The sequence below is a fragment of the Sphaeramia orbicularis genome, chromosome 4 (assembly GCF_902148855.1).
Source record: "Sphaeramia orbicularis chromosome 4, fSphaOr1.1, whole genome shotgun sequence".
NCBI lineage: Eukaryota > Metazoa > Chordata > Actinopteri > Kurtiformes > Apogonidae > Sphaeramia > Sphaeramia orbicularis.
The window spans coordinates 4285783-4305496 of NC_043960.1; the positions used below are offsets into that span (position 1 = coordinate 4285783).

Here is a 19714-nt window from a genome sequence, read left to right on the forward strand (position 1 = left end):
TTCTCATAAGAAATTGATCCTGAATGAAACATAGAGCTTTATCTCTGATGTTAAACTACAATTGGGATCAATATTGGATAAAAATGTTTAAATAATAAGTTTTTATGAACACAAATATGTTGTGACAAAGGAACAGCAGTTTGTTCCTTTGTTCAGTATCACAATAAAAGACTTTGCTGGAACTAAAACACTACAAATATGCTAATAAACTTTTGTTTAATATACATATTATAACTTAAGTGATATATACAGATAATAGCAGAGCATATTTAATAAATAATTGGACTGTACATAACCTTTCTATATTCTTGTACTGTTGAATAATTAGTTCCTACAGATTCCCAGACTTAAAATATCACTTATATAAGCCATAAAAAATATTATTATTAAAGTTAATAGTGCATTTACATATATTTGGCGGTGACTGCTGGACAAATGCAGTACTGCATGCATGAATACACAACAAATATCTATGCTTTGGGACCGGGATGCTGCCCCTGGATTTTAAAAACACCCCCCTTTACACATCCCACCCTCGGTATTGACAGTGATGAAGTCCAGGAGGTGGAAGACATAATCAGCTACATCTTATTTCTACAAGTGATACTGAAATTTTGTAAACAGTTCCATAAAATAGAGTTCTTAAGCTAAAATATGAGCCTATTTGAGAAATGATAGGTGAAACTTTAATTTTTGACACTGATATTCACTGTTGCTTGATCTGGCCCTTCTGACAATATCACCCATATACTGTCAGATTTCAGGACGTATGATTTAACACCTGCTCTCCTTAGACTGTTGAGCTTTGTAAGCCAAGTTTATTGCCTTATAGGAAGTTTATTAAACAAGACTCTCAGAGGCATTCAACAGGAATCATGAACAATCAACCCTGAACGATTAATGCTCATGTAGTTTAACGAGTGCATGTTCATTCTGATGTTTGTCTCTTCATATGAATTTCAGACTATATATATTTTTTTTTTTGCACTAAAATTTAGAATCTACTTAATGTTATGATGTTAAAAAGTGACTTAAATATTCCAATTCTTTTTTTTTTTAGCAGACATTAATAACAGTATACAGAGCATAAGTGCACACTGCGGAGACTACACTAGAGCTCCTTTAGATTTAAAGCATAGCATTTGCACAAAGTATCTCATTTTATGTGGAGATACAACTGTCTGCATGTACCTCCACCCTGCTGGTGGAAATGTCATGGTGCTAAATATGCACATGTTGCTAATGAGATTGATATCCTATAGCACCTAAAGCACTGATTTGTGATTTGCATAAATATTTTATCTTTAATGAGCTGATCCCTTAATGATACTTATTCCTATTAGACCAGGCACGTTGCACAATTTAGTCTTTTTTTTTGTTGTCAGTGCAAATTTAACATCCAAGGTGTGTCATGGTGTACTCAGTTGTAGCTTTAGAATGTTGGTGAAAAAAATTTGGTTTAGTATTAGGTTTAATTCTTATCTTGAAGAAGCGATGTTTATTATCAGTCCGCCAAACGGATTGCTAATTTACTTTTACATCATTTGTTTAAAATAATTACCATCGGTTGTTTGGTCACGAGTGTAAAATGACATGTTTCAGACTCCAAGTTTTTTTTGTTAAAATTAACAACTGCAAATTTTCCCCAACCTTAACCTTACAAAGATTCTTTAAGCATCGTGTTGAATGACTTTACAGACTGTTACAGAACTCTTGAGTTTTGTGTTTTATATGAAGGTTGTTTTGCAGGAATAGAGACAAGTTTAAGTGGACAGGCGTTAAGATAAAGGACATGTGTTGAGCACGTTGCTATAAAGGTAAAAGGAAAGTTTGGTGTGGTCACGTGGTCTGGTTTTAGGTTACAGTTGGTTTAGCGTAAGTATAGGAAGGATCTGATGTGGTCACGGGTAAAGTTAAAGGGAAGGAGCTACACTTGCATGTATTTGCACCCAAAAAATTCATCAAAAAAATCATAATCAAGGTCAATTTTAGAGTAAACAGCTGATTAGAATAAGGATGTTATAAAAGTCAAAGCATGCAAAACTTGTGTTTCACTTGTGCTTATGATCAAATACCTCTACTTGTCTCTACATTGCAGTCAACCTATTATTTGTTCAATTGCTGTTTATGTAACATTGACTTTTATTTTTCCTTGTTGTGGCTGTATGGACGTGTCTTTCTGCTCTGATCTAATAGTAGATTTCTTAGCTGCTGTTAGTTAATAGTTTGTCACTGTGAGTAAATACTGTAAGTGTAAATGTTATTTACTGTATTGGTTATGCAATGACATTCAGCTATTAGTCTTTAATTGGGTATTAAAATTGCCTGTGTTTCGTTTATGAATCAAATCATTCAGAACTTTTTGTTAATGTGGAACCTTTCTTTACCTAATTCAGAACATCACTGTTCATGTAAGCATTTTCAGATTCCCAAATAAATAAAAACTGAAATGGTGGTTTAATGATTGTTGTGAGTTTTCTTTGGAAACCTGAGGATTTTAACACCTTTTAAGATGTAAACTGGAAGCTTGTGTCCAGTATTACCCTCATGTCTGCTACATCCTATTACTTCTAACAGGTGATGGCGCTCTAACATTATCTACAATACATTTTATAGAGTAAATAATACAATCTGAGTCTTACCTTCAAGGTCATTTGCTAATGAACTCATCAGGTCAGGATTAGCCTGGTTTAGTCTGGGAGTCAGTGAAAAACCACATCCATATCCTTCAGTGGATAAATGATCACCTCCATCACTTTACCTGTAATTATAATTAAAGACAGTTAGTTATAATTAACAGACAGCCAGTCTTTTGTCTTAAGGCCTTCTCTTCAAAAACCCACCTGCCTTCATGTCCACTGTTTTCACAGTTGATGCTAGTAGCGTTAGCAAGAACCTCAGAGGTAATTTAGCTCTTTGTTAGGAACATTAGCAAACCTACAGTACAGTAGTAGGCTACATCCACAAGAAGGGAAAGGCAAAATAACAAAATTATTGAATGATCATGACATTTCTAGTAAACGTAGCCCTGTATTTACTTGGTATCGGATCAATACCGAAATTGCCACTATCGCCCACCGTCAGTAATTTCCGGTAAAAATCTAACATGGCTGCTTCTTCTTCTTTGTGTTTTACGGCGGATCCAAGATGGCGCTCATGTTCTTCTTACAAATGTCAAAGCAGACAGATCACCGTCTCATCTCCAAATATGTTCGAATTATCGGGTTTTAGGGAACTTTTAATGAAGGTCACACATCTAGGGATTTAGGACAGTTCTTTTCGCCCACGGGGTTGCAAATGTTGGGCATTTATGAGCAACAATTTAACAAACTGATCATTCTTATGAAATAACTACATTTCCCATAAAGCATTGCTGTTTGTGCTTGACGAAATTGCGGTTTCTTTCTTTCTTTCTTTCTTTCTTTCTTTCTCAATTTCTTATTTATTTATTTATTCATTGAAGGACATTGCTTTATTTCATTTAATTTTTTCGCATTTCACCTTATGTTTTAACTCTTCTTTCTTTCTTTCTTTCTTTCTTTCTTTCTTTCTTTCTTTCTTTCTTTCTTTCTTTCTTTCATTGATTAAGATCCCCATTAGCAACTGAAACATCAGTTGCCATTCTTCCTGGGGTCTCCTCTACCTTACATTCCAATTTTAATTATTACATTAATTTTACACCATTCTCTCTCTCTCTCTCTCTCTCCCTCACACACACACACACACACACACACACACACACACACACACACACACACACACACACACACACACACACAAACAAACAGAACATATACAACACCCCAATGCAAAGCCCAGTTTATTCATTTAACTCTTACTTTTGAAACTTGTCTGAAAGCTGTGGGGTATGGAAAGTGCTTTTCCCTCACAGGAATATTAGGGTCACTTTTATAATTATAATAATAAGCAAAATTAAAGTCTGTTCTACTTTGTCTTGCCGCCACCAGAGGGAGACTGCACACGATGATAACAATCAAATACTTTCTAGTGGATGCTTTATCATTTGTCATATATTCCTACATTTATATTCATCTATTATGAGTGTTATAATGTGGTTGTTTTTATCAGCTCACTGTCCATTGAGGAGAAACAGGAATGTTCCAGGGTCCCTGAAGGCAGCACCAGTGGGTCACACCTGGTCTTAAGCAGCTGTTGGGGCTGTTTCACAGGCTCTGAGGAGGAGCAGTGTCATAGTCTGCCCTCACTGTGGAGCAGACTGTCTCCTGGTGTCCACCATGAAGCTTCCAGGACTTCCAGCTGTGGTTTTATTCCTCTGCATCGTCCAGGAAATCTGTGGGTCTCATCCCAAACCGTCCTGTCATTATCCTCCATCTCAGTGGTGCAGGTCTTTGGAAATAGCCATACAATGTAAGGTGAGTGGACTTCAGTTCAGACCCATGGAGACATTCACAGGTGTGCAACCGTCGGCTCTAATATTTGGCTTCATCAGCTGCAAAGTGGCACGTTAACAGTAAAATAAATGTTATGGTGTTAGATGATGATATGCAAAAATAAGAAACAGTAAAGCTGAGACACACAGGTGTTCAGGTTCTGCCATTACTGAAGATTTCCATGATGTAAAAGGTGTTTGAGGCTGCTGGATTCACCAAAAAAATATTAAAAATAAAACAGAAAATGTATTTGTTTAAAGTAAAATAACATCATTTCTAGTGATAATTACAGTAAATATGTAACACACCAAACGTTACCTTTAGGAGTGGACACTAAATAAAAAATAATTGTGGAAAAAAATCCAAGAAATGCTGCTTATTCATGTTTTTTTTTATCATTATTTCCAAACAGAGTTCAGTTTGATTCAAAGTTTCAGCTCTGAGGTTAAATTGGAGTCATGCTTCAGAAATTGGACGGCGGTGGTCCTTCATGTGACCGGCAGAGCAGCTCCGGCCAAATGACAGACACTTAATCTGATTTGGAAAGTAGGAAAAACTAAAACAAACGCTGAAAACATTCACTGTTTTAGTCACTAGTGGTTTCAGAGAGGCCTCACCTACTTTTGCGAAGTTGTAACTAAAGCAGTAAATGAGAATTTTCCTTCGTAAGTGAAATAAATACAAAAGTCAAAAACTAAGCAGCTGAAACATTCAGAATCTAAAGTGAGTTTTTAATCCAATCTTGTCTTCGATGAACAAACTTGTAAAAGATGTTAAAAGTCAAACATTTAAAGCAGTTTTTCCACAAAATGCAGCTTCTATGTTTTTAGACTTATATATTCTACACAGAAGAAGCACAATATTACAAACAAAAATTATGCAAAATATTACAATCCTGTTTTTATGACTTTTTTTTCCCTCTTTCTCTCTCTTTTTGTCATTCCTCTTGTGGACCAGTCAAGTTAATCTGTATCTGATGCATATTTTCAGGCAAGGCAAGTTTATTTGTATAGCACATTTCAGCAACAAGGCAATTCAAGGTGCTTTTTAATAGACACTGATTCCTTTGTTTAACATTATTGGGTTAATTAAAAAAAATGTTAAGTTGGAAAATATCACCTTTGACTGAGAAAATGTTCTTCTACTGGTATTGGGGGGGGTGGTGGTTATTAATCAGTTGTCAAAAACAAGAGGCTGAATAACTGCTCATGAACACAATAGTGAGTTGCAGAATAAAAAGTGTAGTCTGTAATACTGAAGGATGTAAAATGCTTTAGAATAGAAGTAAAAATAAAGAGGAAAACTCCATATTTCAAATGCTTTTCATCAGATACAGATGCTCTTTTACTGTTTGTTCATCACAGTAAACACAACACACTGAGCCTCATGCAGGAAACAATTTATGGACTAATTCTCTTATTTTTGTTCGCATTCATAGATTTGTGGGATTCACCACAGTTTTCTTATTTGTGCTCTTACTCCAGGTAAGATAAATGTTTACAAGTGGAAGAACATCACAACCCAGGAAGTATTTGAGTTGACTCCTCTCTAAAACTGTCAAAAACAAACTGTATAAAAAACCTTTTGACATGTCTAGGACACTGCGCAGATGATGTTTTTGGTAAAAATCTTATAAATCTAATCGACTGCAGCTGTGAGGTCCATAGTCTGATGTCCAAGTGCACAGACGGGTTGTGTGCTGGTCCTGCAGGTCCAGAAACAGTGCATGGAGCTGTGGTCCGTCAGACCGGAGCCGGCCGCTCCTCCGGTGTCCGTCTCTCTGTACTATGAGAGTCTGTGTCCGGCCTGCAGGTCCTTCCTCACACAGCAGCTCTTCCCCACGTGGACGATGCTCCAGGACATCATGACCGTCACTCTGGTCCCCTATGGAAACGCCAAGGTACAGCCGCCACCACCATCATCCTCATCATCATCATCACCGCTGTCATCACCTTCTGTTCAGACTCTGAAAGTCCACACATGAGGCTCTGTCCCAGCCAAGGAAACCTGAACTCTTTCTCTTGTAGGAAATTCCATCTGCAAACTCTCCGTTCACCTGTCAACACGGAGCGCTGGAGTGCACAGGAAACATGATCGAGGTTTGGACTCAACGTTCTACACATGAATTTACTACTTATGCCAGTGTTTTTCAACCTTGGGGTCACCTGGAATTCAAATGGGGTCACCTGAAATTTTTAGTAATTAAGAAAGACTAAAAAAAAAAAAAAAAAATTCTCACAAAATATTTTTTTTAAGGATTCAATATATATTTCATTATAATTAAAACACCACACACTTTTCTTAATAAAAATCCACTTCAAATAAAATGCAGGATATAATATCTGAGAGGGCATATCTGGATTGACCTGATCATGTGACCATGTGTTACTACACTTCAACCTGCACGAACAGTCAGTCAGAAACCTGGACCGAACAGAGCATATGTATGCATATACTACATTCTATAGCCTAAATGTCGTCTAAAATTAACTTTTATTTGCAACATAGTAGAGCAAATTATTACAAAACAACAAAAACAAATTCATTTTAGCAAAAAAAAGTCTCTGTTTTGAACGTCTGGGGTCACCAGAAATTTGTGACGTTAAAATGGAGTCACGAGCCAAAAAAGGTTGGAACCACTGACTTAGACACACAGGCCTGTGTAAAAGTCCTAGTCCAACGTTCTGTCGGTTTAGTAAAGCTCTAATGTCCACACATGCATTTATGTCTGTATTCACTGCAAAAAAAGGGGGGTGTCTAAAAAGAAGATAAAAAGACTAAATCTGAGGAAAAAGTTACTCAAAACAAATGAAATATCTGTCCATGCAGCAAGAGAACTTCATCTGAATTAAACTTAAACCTGTCTACAGATGTATGAACACTAAAAATAAGAAATTGTCTTAAAACGAGATACATTATGTAACCCAGGGCTGTCAAACTCATGTTAGTTCAGTTCCACATTCAGCCTGATATGATCTAAAGTGGGCCGGACCAGTACAATAATATAAATAATAGGATAAGAACTTTTGAGTGAAAAAAGTATATTCCATAATGAAAATGTTTCCATCTACGAATTGTACTTGAACATAGCATGAACAAATATGAACAACCTGAAAATTCATTAGTAAAATAAGTGCAATGTTAACAATATTCCGCCTCAGTTTATCATTTACACATGTCAATCACAACTTACAGATCCCAGTGGATCTACAAATACACAAAACATTAAATAACAGAGTCCTACTATAATGCATGTTCTGTGTCCAGCTGGCGTTTGTCCAACATGTGTCCTGATGTTGCAGCATGGGAGGGCGTATGGGTGCGATGCCACGGTTGCACCACGGGAGGGCGCTATCGTACAATGGGCTCTATGCACAGCCCCAGTACTTCCTGAACTTCAGGCAGCTCCTTTATTTCCTGTCTTTCATTATTGGACACACTGATTAATCCAGGTGTATCTGCTGCTTCTTGTTGCAACGACTGATTAATTAGACACACCTGGATTAATCAGTGTGTCCAATAATGAAAGACAGGAAATAAAGGAGCCACCTGAAGTTCAGAAGTACTGGGGCTGTGCATAGAGCCCATTGCACCATGGGTACAATGCCACAAGTATTATTAAAATTCCACATACTTCTCTTAAGACATTACAGAAATTCACATTTTTTGTAAAAGGCTAGTCTGTAAATGTAAACATTTTTGTGCAATTTTACTTCTTTTTACACTAAAACAAAGAGACAAATTTACAGTTTTCATTATTTATAGGTTTATAGGTTTACTTTAGACTGAAATGACCTAAAATGATTTGAACATCCTTGATTGTTCATATCTTCAGTGTAATTTTTGTATTTCACAAATTCATCCCAGGGGCCGGACTGGACCCTTTGGCGGGCTGGTTTTGGCCCCCGAGCCGCATGTTTGACAGCTGTGATCTAACACTTCTAGATCTAAGTTTTCGTTGACTGTCCTTCCTTTCTTCCGTCTGGTTTGTTCTCTGCTGTGGTTACAGTGTGTTGTGGTGTCTTCCAGGCCTGTGTCCTCCATCTGACACACCCGTCCACAGCCTTTCACATCATCTACTGCATGGAATCTGCTGTGGACGTCATCGCCGCCGCTGAGCCTGTGAGTATCCGCTGAACCCTCCCCCCCCATCAGTCCAGTGGGCGTTTCCTGTTTGTGACCGTGTCGTTCCTTCTCAGTGTCTCCGCCTCCATGACCCTGGAGTGTCCTGGTCCAGCGTCCAGTCCTGTGTGAATGGAACTGTGGGAAAGCGGCTCATGCACCGCCACGCCGCCATGACCAGAGCCCTGGACCCGGGTCACACCTACGTACCCTGGGTCACCGTGGACGGGGTAAGAATACACAGTACTGAGGTACAAATACTACACAGTACTGAAGTACGAATACTATACAGTACTGAAGTACGAATACTATACAGTACTCTCAAGTACAAATACTACACAGTACTCTGGATCAGACTTCGATCTTCTACTTTCTGTGTAATATTTGCACCTCAGGTTCATACTGAGAGTATAAAGATTCCTTTATCAAAACAAGTTTTTTTTTTTTTTTTAACCTTTACATGTTTTGGCTTCACCTGTCGGTGAAACATGTAAAGGTAGAAAAATCAACTTTTTTAACAAGTATTTTTTATCTGTCTGACAAAAAAGAAGCAATGAATCTTTACAGATGTAAGTTTAAACCTGGTTTTATCAGTAAAATGAGTTAAAAAAAAAAAAAAGGGGGGGGGGGGTTTACAGTTTATTCACTTCATTGTTCCAAACAAATCCAACTTTTCTCCAAAAATCTAACTTGTAATAGAGTTTAAAAGCCAAATCATTCAGTTATTAATTTAGTTTTTCAGAAAATGCAGCCTTATTATTATAAAAACTTCACAATCTGATGCATTTTTCGAACAGGAACTGATTCATTAGTTGAACATCAATGGATTAATTTAAGAAAAGACAAGTTGAGGAACTCACCTTTAGCTGAGAGAATATGTTTAGGCTTGTTTTTTGGGGAAAAAATTTAGAAAAAAAAAAAGTGTCAAAATAATAGGCAGATCAATTGATCATGAAAACAATATAGTTGCAGCTCTAATAGAAAAAAAAAAAAAACTTAGTCTGTTTCCCAATGACCTAGAAAAGAACACGAGTTATTAATTTTTCTTTTTATAAGAAGATATTTAATCCTTCACAAAATATTCAAAATTAATGATTTGGAGTTTTTTTCACTGAAGAGAAAAGAGATGGAAAACTGTAAAAGGAACTAAAACCATCAACAAATGTAGTGGAATAAAAAATGCAGTACAAGTACCTCAGAACTAGAGTCAAATGCAGTACTTGAGTAAAAGTAGTAACTGTTCCACTGAACTGAAACATTTTTAAATCACTTAAAAACTCTGAGTCTGAACAGCTGTTGTTTGGTTTGTTTGTAGGAGTACACCAAACAGACGGAGGACCAGGCCTTGTCCTCTCTGTTCCAGCTGGTTTGTCAACTTTATAAGGTAAGAACACAGAGGTTTAGAGTCCAAGTATTCATAGAAATGTGTAAAATAAAGTTTATGAAAGTGTGGATACATCGATATGTCGTATTTAGTTTCTTTACTTATTAATCTGTGGTGGTACATCACAGGTTTTTTCATGAATTTGTCTGTTTTTAAACATGTTCTTTCAAAGATAAAGTGCTGAATAAGTCATTTCTGTACCGTTCTAAACTCATTCTTTACATCAGTATAATCTGTGCATCTGCTACAGGGTCAGCGTATCATCGTGCATCATTAGATTTTTCTGTTTCTGAAAAGTTGTAAGTGTTTGAATCATGTGAATCTGCAAATACCTGTTTCATTCACCTCAGTCAATTCTGGATTCTGACACTAGGGGGCACATTAACCACCTTGTATAACACACTGCATAATAAAAATTATTTATTTAACCTTTATTCACTCAGGTAAGGTTAAATAAAAAAAAAAATACCTTCTATTTTTTTTTTGCTAATATTTATTAATTAGTTAAGCCTGATGCACACATGATTGAGCTTGTTTCTTTGAATTTACTGACATGATTCCATAATTCTGACGTCTAGTGTCGACTCACCACTGTAAATGTTATGTATCATTGGAAAACACCTGTTAACAATATTTATATCAGTAAGTCAAAAGTATAATTATGTCTAAAATGTGTTCCATGGGCTTTAGCTGTATCTTATTTCTTGCGGTACCTGTGTTTTCCAGCTGATAAAAGACTGAGTACAGTAAATGACTCCATACAGTGGAATTATTTCTGTTTTATTGCAAAAGGTTCAGTCGTTCCTTATTGTTTTATAAATCTTATGTTAACTCAAGGCTACACAGTTAAAAAAACAGACTGTTTTTATTATACTTCTAATGGAGATTTCTTGAAGTGGACAAATAACAGTAAATAACTGGATCTTAGTGCTGCTATGAGCCTCAGTGACCTACAGTCAATAAACAAATCAATAAAATAAACTGTCTAAACCTGCCTCCATACTTACAGGTGTGGTGGTCCAATATTTCCTTGTGTCTGATCAGATGAATCTGTTTCATGAAGATGCGACTCAGTCTTGTTTGTGTTTTTCCAGGGGGTGAAGCCTCCGACCTGCACTGGAGCCCCCGTCAGACTCAACAGAGGGTTCTGCTGAACACAAATCTATCAAATATGTGCACATTTAAGAAGTCTGTGTCCAGAAAAAGAATCTACCGTGTGTGTTCAGATGTAAACGCTATAAATATTACACTTATATCCACTTTTGTATGAACGTTTGCGGACAATTAAATAAACAAATCAATAAAATAAACTGTCTAAACCTGTCTCTATTATATGGCTCACACATTATATGGACAAAAGTATGTGGACATGTTGAATTCAGATGACTCTTTTCTATCAGGGTCTGGGATACAAAACAATAATGACAAAGGTTATAATAGAGTTTTATATTGAGATAAATATCATTGCATTGGTTAGTTTGGTTTAAAGTGTTATATTTGTTTCCAGAATGCCTTGGAGACAGTTTTTACTTAATTTCTCTCATCATTAACATTAAAAAGTATGATTTTAAATGTTCTAAAATATTTTTCATGCTTTGACTGTAAATAATTTTCTTCACATCTCACTTAGGAAAAAAAATCTCCCATTAAACTTTAGACAATATTGATGTTTATCTCTAATATCAGCAGAAACAGGACATCTTACAGCTGTAGACATGTCCCAATACTTTTGTCCATATAGTTTGGATTAAACTGAACATGTGGGTCTGAACTTGGATATAATTTCCTCTGAAAAAGAACAAAACAATAACAAAACAAAACCATTCTCATATAAATTTCCATATAATTTATTGGCATTTTCCACTTAAAACACCCTGAACTCCCGAAAGTCTTTTGGCTTAAAATTAGAAACAAAAATATAGTTTTCTTTGACAAAAACATTGGAGTGGCAGATGTTTACATCCATGTAAAGTATTCGTTTGATTTTCAGGCTCCGAAACATAAACTAAAACGTCCTACAGTATGTTACAGTACTTTGTCTCGACAGACACGTTTTTATTAAGAATAAATATCTTCCACGACACAGCGGCTGAAAAAAAACAAGACGGCGTAGACGTTAACGGTGGCAGTTTTATCACAGACACAGAATACACGGAGCGACGGCACCCACGGCGACCACCAGAGGACGCTGACATCCTCCAACGCTGAGCTGTTTTTAACACCAGGTTTAAGGGGAACGAATAAAAAGGACACTTAAAAACAAATGAGTAAAACATTAAACCTGGAATCACATTTACAGCTTATTGTCTGTGACTGAAGGGGCTGTTTTAATGCTTTGTCTTTAGTTTTCATGTATATTTATGACTTGATTGATGAAACTGGATCATTTACGTTCATTTTTAAGGCTGAAACTGTTTATAAATGTATAGAAAAATCATGGCTGTTAATCGATTAGTTGTTTGGTTTGTAAAATATCGATCAATATTTCCAAAATCTCAAAACCACATATTTAAATGTCTGTTAAAAATCAAAATGTTTTCAATTTATTGTCACAGAGGAGGAATGACACTGGGAAATAGTGAAATTTAAGACAGTGTATCACCCTGATCTTTAAAAATTACTCTAAAATGGTATATCTACATATATCAGTATCTACTCAAACCAATTTATCAAAATAGATAATTAATTAATTCAATCAATCAGTTGAATCATTGCAGATCTGAGTTTTAAAAATCATTATTAGACTTAGTTTTAACGCTTTTAACCTCGAGCATCAAATAAAGGCTGAAATAGTTTAGACATGAGTGTAAATCATAGCTGCAACAATTGATTCTCAGGTAACTGATTAGTTGTCTGGTTTGTAAAATATTGATCAGTATTTCCAAAATCCCAATATGACGTCCTTAAATGTCTTGTTTAGTTAAAAATCAAAATACATTTAATTTAGTGTCACAGAGGCAGAAAGCAGTGGTGGAGAATCCCAGCTCCACAAAGTAAAAGTCCTGCCATGTGTTGGTTCTACCTGTTCACTTAACTCAGGTGATTCCACTAATTATTCCATCTACCTGGATAAGGAGTTGAGCTGATCAAAATGGGCTGGTTCAGTGAATGGTTGGAACAAATACGTGGCAGGACTTTTACTTTATGGATCTGGGATTCTCCACCACTGGCAGAAAGTAACTGAATATTGAACTTTAGTTACTGAGTCACAACATGTGAAAAATGATACAAAAATCATATTTCTACATTATCAATATTTACTGAAACCAATCTATTAAAACACAGGACAATGAATGGCTTTAGAAATAATTAGATTATTATTATTACTAATGACTCTTTTAATGTCATGCATCAAGTAAAGGTTATTTTCAAAGCTGAAATAATTTAGAAACAAAACTAAATTAAAGCTGCAACTAAAACCTATTAATATAATATAAACTATTATTGTAGCTGATTTTCTCTGTTAATCGCTCAGTTGTTTGGTTTGTAGAATATGGATGTTTAATTCCAAATGTCCTTAAATATGGTGTTTGGATTCAAATCTAAATATATTCAGTTTATTGACACAACGGGGAAAATAACTGGATAACAGTAAAATTTAAGAGGCTAGAGGCTAGAAAATCTGTTTTCTTTAAAAATGACTCAAATGATATTTCTGCAGATATTAATAGATACTCAAACACATTTACCAAAACATGTATTTAATTAACTGAATAATCATTGCAGTTCTACCGAGCTTTAGAAATAATTATTAGACTAAGATTATTATTTTTTTAATGTCATCCTGAAATAGTTTTGAAATGAAACTAAATTAAGGCTGCAAATGTAATCGTTACAGCTGATTATTTTCTCTGTTCATTGATTCGTTGTTTGGTTTGTAGAATATGGATTTCCAGTATTTCCAAAAGCCTGAAATGATATCTTTAAATGTCTTGTTTGGATAAAAATCTGAATATATTCAGTTTATTGTCTCAGAGGAGAAAAGAAACTGAGAAATAATGAAATTTAACAGGCTGGAATCACAAAATCTAACTGTAATGATATATTTTGTCTATGTATCATTACAAACTAAACCAGTTTAATACAAATACATGCTAATCAGTTGATTGATTGAATGACTATTGCAACTCTATTGAGACTAAAACATTAAATATTCTTGAATATTCATTGTTTTTCAGTACCACGTTATTAGTTGATTTATTATGTTATTGACAAAGGAGTTTTTGTTGTCATTTAGGAAACAATCATTTATTTATCATATTTGTGTCTTTTGCCAGATTTTTGACTCACACTCACACAGAAAACCCTGACATGACTGAGTTTTACTTGTTAACAGATCCAATAATTCTTCCCAAAGCTGTTTTTATTCAACATGATCATAATGAAACGTCTGAGCTTTAATTTAGTGAATATTTGTGCATCGACTGTAGGTTGTTTTCAAGGCTAAAATCTTTTATAAACACAGACGAGTTCATTTTTAAGGCCATTATAGGTTATTAGAGGTTATATTATATTATACTCAGTAAATTATACACTGTCCGGCCAAAACAAAAAAGTCGCACATGCTGTATTTGACTGCACCACCTTTGGATTTGATCACAGGAGACACTGACTGGATTTAATAAACAAACAGTTCAGATCCGTCCATGGGTCAGTACTGCAGTGGATGATAATGTTTCAGCTGGAACAGGTTACTGAACTCTAACTGATGCAGTAAGTGTCCTCTCATGGCTTTAACGTTGAAAAGACTGGACAGTACCAGGACTGATCCAGGTCATCAGGTTTGTGACAGAATGTTTCAGGGAGAATTACATCATTTACACACAAAGATTAGCCTCCATAAAGTCCAGACTCTACGTTAAGATGTGATGAAGACTGGATGCAGCAGTCCGATCCTCCCAAAAATTAATGCAACTATGGATGGAAAAAGTATTATGAACCTTATTGTGACACTACATAAGCATTATGTGGTGAAAAAGATGTGACAGTGAATGTCTCCTGGAATCAAAACCAAAGGTGGTGCAGTCAAATAATACATGCAAGGTTCTAACAGTTGTGGATTTTTACCTCCGCCAAGGAGGTTATGTTTTTGCCAGGGTTTGTTTGTTTGTCTGTTTGTTTGTCTGTTTGTTTGTTTGTTTGTTTGTTTGTCTGTCCGTTAGTGTGCAACATAACTCAAAAAGTTATGGACAGATTTGGATGAAATTTTCAGGGTTTGTTGGAAATGGGATAAGGAAGAAATGATTAAATTTTGGTGGTGATCGGGGGTGGGGGGGCCCACGGGGAGGGCCACTGATCAGCCTTGGCGGAGGTCTGCGCTCTCCGAGTGCTTCTAGTTCATTATAGTTTAGTTTTATTGAGTTTTAACTTTTTTTTTTCTCTTATTCTGTTAGTTTTAATTCGTTTTTAGAGCAGGTTTGATAGTTTTTATTAGTTTTCATTTTTTGTAAATGCTTAGTTTTAGTATTAATTTTAGTTTTGACGTATCTTTTCTCTTCTTCACCATCATATTCAAATAAACCCCACACAGGACTCTGCTGCTTTCTCCCAACTTTCGTCTCCATGTTTCCAGGTAGAGTGGGGACCAGAAGACGACTGGAAACCACAAGTGAACACAAGTGACGGACTGTGAAGTGTCGTATGGTGCTGCTAGCTAAAATTGCTAGAGCGAAATAAATCGATTTCGTATCAATGATGACGAAAACGAAGGGAATTTTATCCATCATTTTTATCCGTTTTAGTCAGTTTTGTAAACACACAATACCGTTTCAGTTAGTTATCATTTTTTTTCTTTCAATTACATTTTTATTTATTTCAGTAAACGAAAATGTTTTTTCAATTCTAGTTTTCGTTATTTCCTTAGTTTTCATGAATGATAATAACCTTGATTGCATGTGTGTCTTTTTTTTGGGCCGGGCAGTGTATAATATAATGAGCCATATTATAGGTTATTAAAAACCTATTACAGGTTATAATAGGTTTTTATAGGATAAAAAAACTACTTGTGTTTTGTGTATATTTTGTGAAACATGAGACCTGGTTTAAAGCTAAAAACAGCCCAGTGTTCCTTCATCTGTCGCTCCGTCTTCTCCGATCACATATAAGGCTGATCAATAAAGCTTCCAAGCTGAGTTCATGAAACACCATAAGACTAATGTTCTCTACTTCTGCCCGACCAGGAAGCCTCATGTCCGTGTAGTGCTTGTTGACTTCCTGGTCGTTCTACGTCGGCGACAAACACTGGTCTAGACTGAACGTGTACTTGGTACAGAGAAGAGTCATGAACTCCTGAAACTACGCACATTCTCAGGTCTCGGCTCTCAGAGTAGGAAAAAGGGCTGAACCGAGTGATCCTAAAGTCTAACAAACTGTCGGCTTTAAATACTGTGAACATTTATCAGTCATAAAAACTAACACTATAAAGTCAGTGACTTTTATACAATCATCAGGTTAAAATCTCTAGTGTAAAAATGTACAGCATCGTAGGCTGGCAGGTGTGGTGTGTGTTTGGAACACTTATGGCACACAGTTATCCCAGTCAAGCACGATTCTACCAAATAAGACTGAAAAACTGATGTGAAACGCTCCCAAGGCTCTGGACTAGAGTTTGTAGAAGTTAGTTCCATAGTTTCTGTGCTCATTATCCGTTATACGTCAGGACCCGACGGCAGCAGAGGAACTGACGCTACATTCACACTGAGGAGAAAAACGGACCTGATCGGACTTTGTACCCACGAGTCGACACTGAGCCCGTTTACACGACCAGAAAAACCCATAAACAGAACCAGTGTCCCTGTAGCTCACCGTCATGTTCTAGACTCAGTAATAAATTGAATGTGTGAGGTCGTCAGGTTCTGTCTCTGTTAGAGTCCTGTGGTCTGGATGCAGATCCATCTAACAACAGAAGTGGGCGGGGCTTTCACTGGAGGAGAACTCAACTAATTCAATCAAAGTCCAAATATGACTTCTATCGGTGATCAATAGGAACTAGATTGATATCTGGAACCATTTCCATAAACCATCAAAATATGGACCCTTATAAGTAAAGGCACATGTTAAATAGACATGTCTACTGTCACAGAACTGTGGCATGAAATCTCAGTTTGTCTGTGACCACAGAGCCAATCAGATGATCTGAATTCTGCACTTTGAACGTCGTCCCAGTGGCCGATTTCTATTCATCAAAAACCCTGACAAATTCCTTATATGAGGTAAAACAGTCGCCACGCTTCATGTTGTTCTTCATGCTGAAACTGAAAGTGTGAAGAGGCACAAACCAGCTCCAGTACCTGGTCCCCCTGCGGTGTCAGCAGGTTACCAGTATACATGTACCCACAGTAACGAGGGTACTGATTGGCTCTGTGGTAATAAACTAATGAGAAAGTTAGTCCCACAGTACTGTGGACACAGACACTTCATTTAAAATTACTAAAAAATTCATCAAAAATTCAAAAATCTAAATTTCTGAAAAGTCCTGGGAAGCGAGCTAAAAACTGGGAGTAATCAGATAATTGTCATAACTGGATCTGACATGTTTCCATGCACTTTGGGCCATTTCAGTCCATTATTGGATTTCTTTTTGGATTATTTTTATATATAATGATGGTAGAATCAAACATCCTTCCACCTACATTTGACCACATAACGTCCATTTTCTACAATTTTATAGTTTTTACACGTGTAAAAGAACGAAATAAATCAAGAACACATCAGAGTATTTGGGAGAAATTCAGGTGTGTTAATCTGATTTCTCCTAATCAGATTACTGCTGTTATCTGATCAAACAGATCAGATTATATTATTTACATGATCACTTGAATAATCTGATAACTCCAGAAATCAGATGATGATCAGATTTTAGTGTGCGTGTAAACGGGCTCATTGAAATGGGACAAACGCTGGGGGAGGCGGGACCTGACGAGATCCAGATTTACTTCCATAAACACAGATGAATGTGTTGTCACTTCAGACTTCAAACGTCTCATAGGCCGTTCACATATGAGTCTAATGCATCACGTTTCAGTTATAATAGGAACTACGCAAAAAAAAAAAAAAAAAATCATAAATGAGCATTAAGACGGTCAGTGTGAATGTAGCGTAAACACTGGGTGATGTGTTGGAATGACAGATGGTCCTGGTCCAACGGTGACGGGGTTAAGGTGCTGAAGGTTCAGATCCTATCGGACTAAAAACGGTGCACTTCATTCCTCCTGTTTCTGAACTACTGCAGCTTCTACCCAAACTGTGTGGATGTGTAGTTTTAGGCACATGGATGAAGGGTTTGGAGAAGTGAGAACGTCACTTCAGACTGTTATTGGCACAAAAAGGAGGAAATGCTTCAGTAGATGAGAAATAAAAACAACCAAAAGGCTTCAACGTAAAGACGTCCACTGTCTGAGACTAACAGATCTGGGCAAAGTCTGGTAGTTCTGATGCTCTCCACGATTTAACAAACACAAAAACTCACCTAAACCTTAGAACACAAGTAAAAACTCTGACTCACAGTAAAAGTGGGATATATGTAGAATTAAAACTTGAAGAAAACTCCTCAACCAGGGGCCACATTCAGCCCAATATGATCTCAAATGGGTCAGACCAGTATAATAACATATTCTATATCATAAAAGCCAAGTGGCCTCTGTGTGTGTGTGTGTGTGTGTGTGTCTCCAGGGATTCACACAAAATCCGTACAAAGCTGACTGCTGCAGTTTGTAATACTTATATATTTTTGGTCCATGAAGAGATTAGCGAAAACAGTAAGTTGATAGGACCAATATTTTGGGAGATATTAGTAATTTTGGAACACAATAGCCTTAATATCATGTTGCGATGACCAGAACGCTTTGGCGGTGACAGCTGGACAAATGTGGTACAGCTTTCACGAATACACAACAGCATAAAAACTACCACATCCAGAAGCTGAGGCTTAATATTGTTAAAACTGCACCTTTACTTTTTTGCACTAAAACAAAGAAAAAAACATTTGTATTATTTATTTGTTTATATATTACTATCGCCTTGACCCATGGGGATCCAGGGGTTCTAGATATGGTCGTTTTTATGCTGTTGTGTATTCGTGCATGCTGTACCACATTTGTCCAGCATTCACCGCCAAAGCGTTCTGGTCATAGCAACTTGATTATAAAGCTATTGTATTCCAAAATGACTAACATCTTCCAAAATATTGGTCCTATCAACTTACCATTTTAGCTAGTCTGTTCTTTGACCAAAAATACATAAGTATGACAAACTGCAGCAGTCGGCTCTGTACGGATTTAGTGTGAGTCCCCGGACACACACACACACACACACACACACACACACACACACACACACAGAAGTCACTTGGCTTTTATAATATAGATAAATACTACAAATGTTTTTTCTTTGTTTTAGTGCAAAAAAAGTAAAGGTGCAATTTTAACAATATTATGCCTCAGCTTCTCATTTACACAACTGTGTTACAACTTACAGGTCACAACAGATCCACAAAGGCACAAAATATTAAGTAACAGGCAGATTATTATTAAAATTCAACCAATTTTTCATAAGAAATTTCTGATTGTTTCTAGTTGTTTAGATAAGGATAGTTTGTAAATGCAAACATTTTCATTATATAATTTTACCTTTTTTCTTTTGCACTAAAACAAAAAAAAAGTAAAACATCTGGAGTTGTCATCATTTACAGGTTATTCTGTTCTTATTTTACTGCTCTGACCCACTTTAGATCATAATGGTCTGAATGTGGAAGCTGAACTAAAATGAGTTGAACATTGGGCTGGACCTTTGTTTAAAC

General features: G+C 36.2%; 1 protein-coding gene across 1 annotated transcript; it reads left to right on the forward strand.

Moving 5' to 3' along the window:
- The first annotated feature begins 4093 nt into the window (after positions 1 to 4093).
- Positions 4094 to 11117, forward strand: ifi30b (IFI30 lysosomal thiol reductase b). Its single transcript, XM_030131407.1, has 7 exons — positions 4094 to 4394; positions 6124 to 6312; positions 6440 to 6511; positions 8442 to 8534; positions 8612 to 8764; positions 9850 to 9918; positions 11013 to 11117. The coding sequence occupies exons 1-7, from the start codon at positions 4257 to 4259 to the stop codon at positions 11070 to 11072; spliced, it is 774 nt and encodes a 257-aa protein (XP_029987267.1). The 5' UTR covers positions 4094 to 4256; the 3' UTR covers positions 11073 to 11117.
- The last annotated feature ends 8597 nt before the right edge of the window (positions 11118 to 19714 follow it).

What these genes read in the sequence shown, in the direction of transcription:
- ifi30b (XM_030131407.1), top strand. Translation starts at nt 4,257, where the DNA reads ATGAAGCTTCCAGGACTTCCAGCTGTGGTTTTATTCCTCTGCATCGTC. An exon ending in TCCCCTATGGAAACGCCAAG is followed by an intron (nt 6,313 to 6,439) that starts GTACAGCCGCCA and finishes TTTCTCTTGTAG; the next exon opens with GAAATTCCATCTGCAAACTC. An exon ending in GCACAGGAAACATGATCGAG is followed by an intron (nt 6,512 to 8,441) that starts GTTTGGACTCAA and finishes GGTGTCTTCCAG; the next exon opens with GCCTGTGTCCTCCATCTGAC.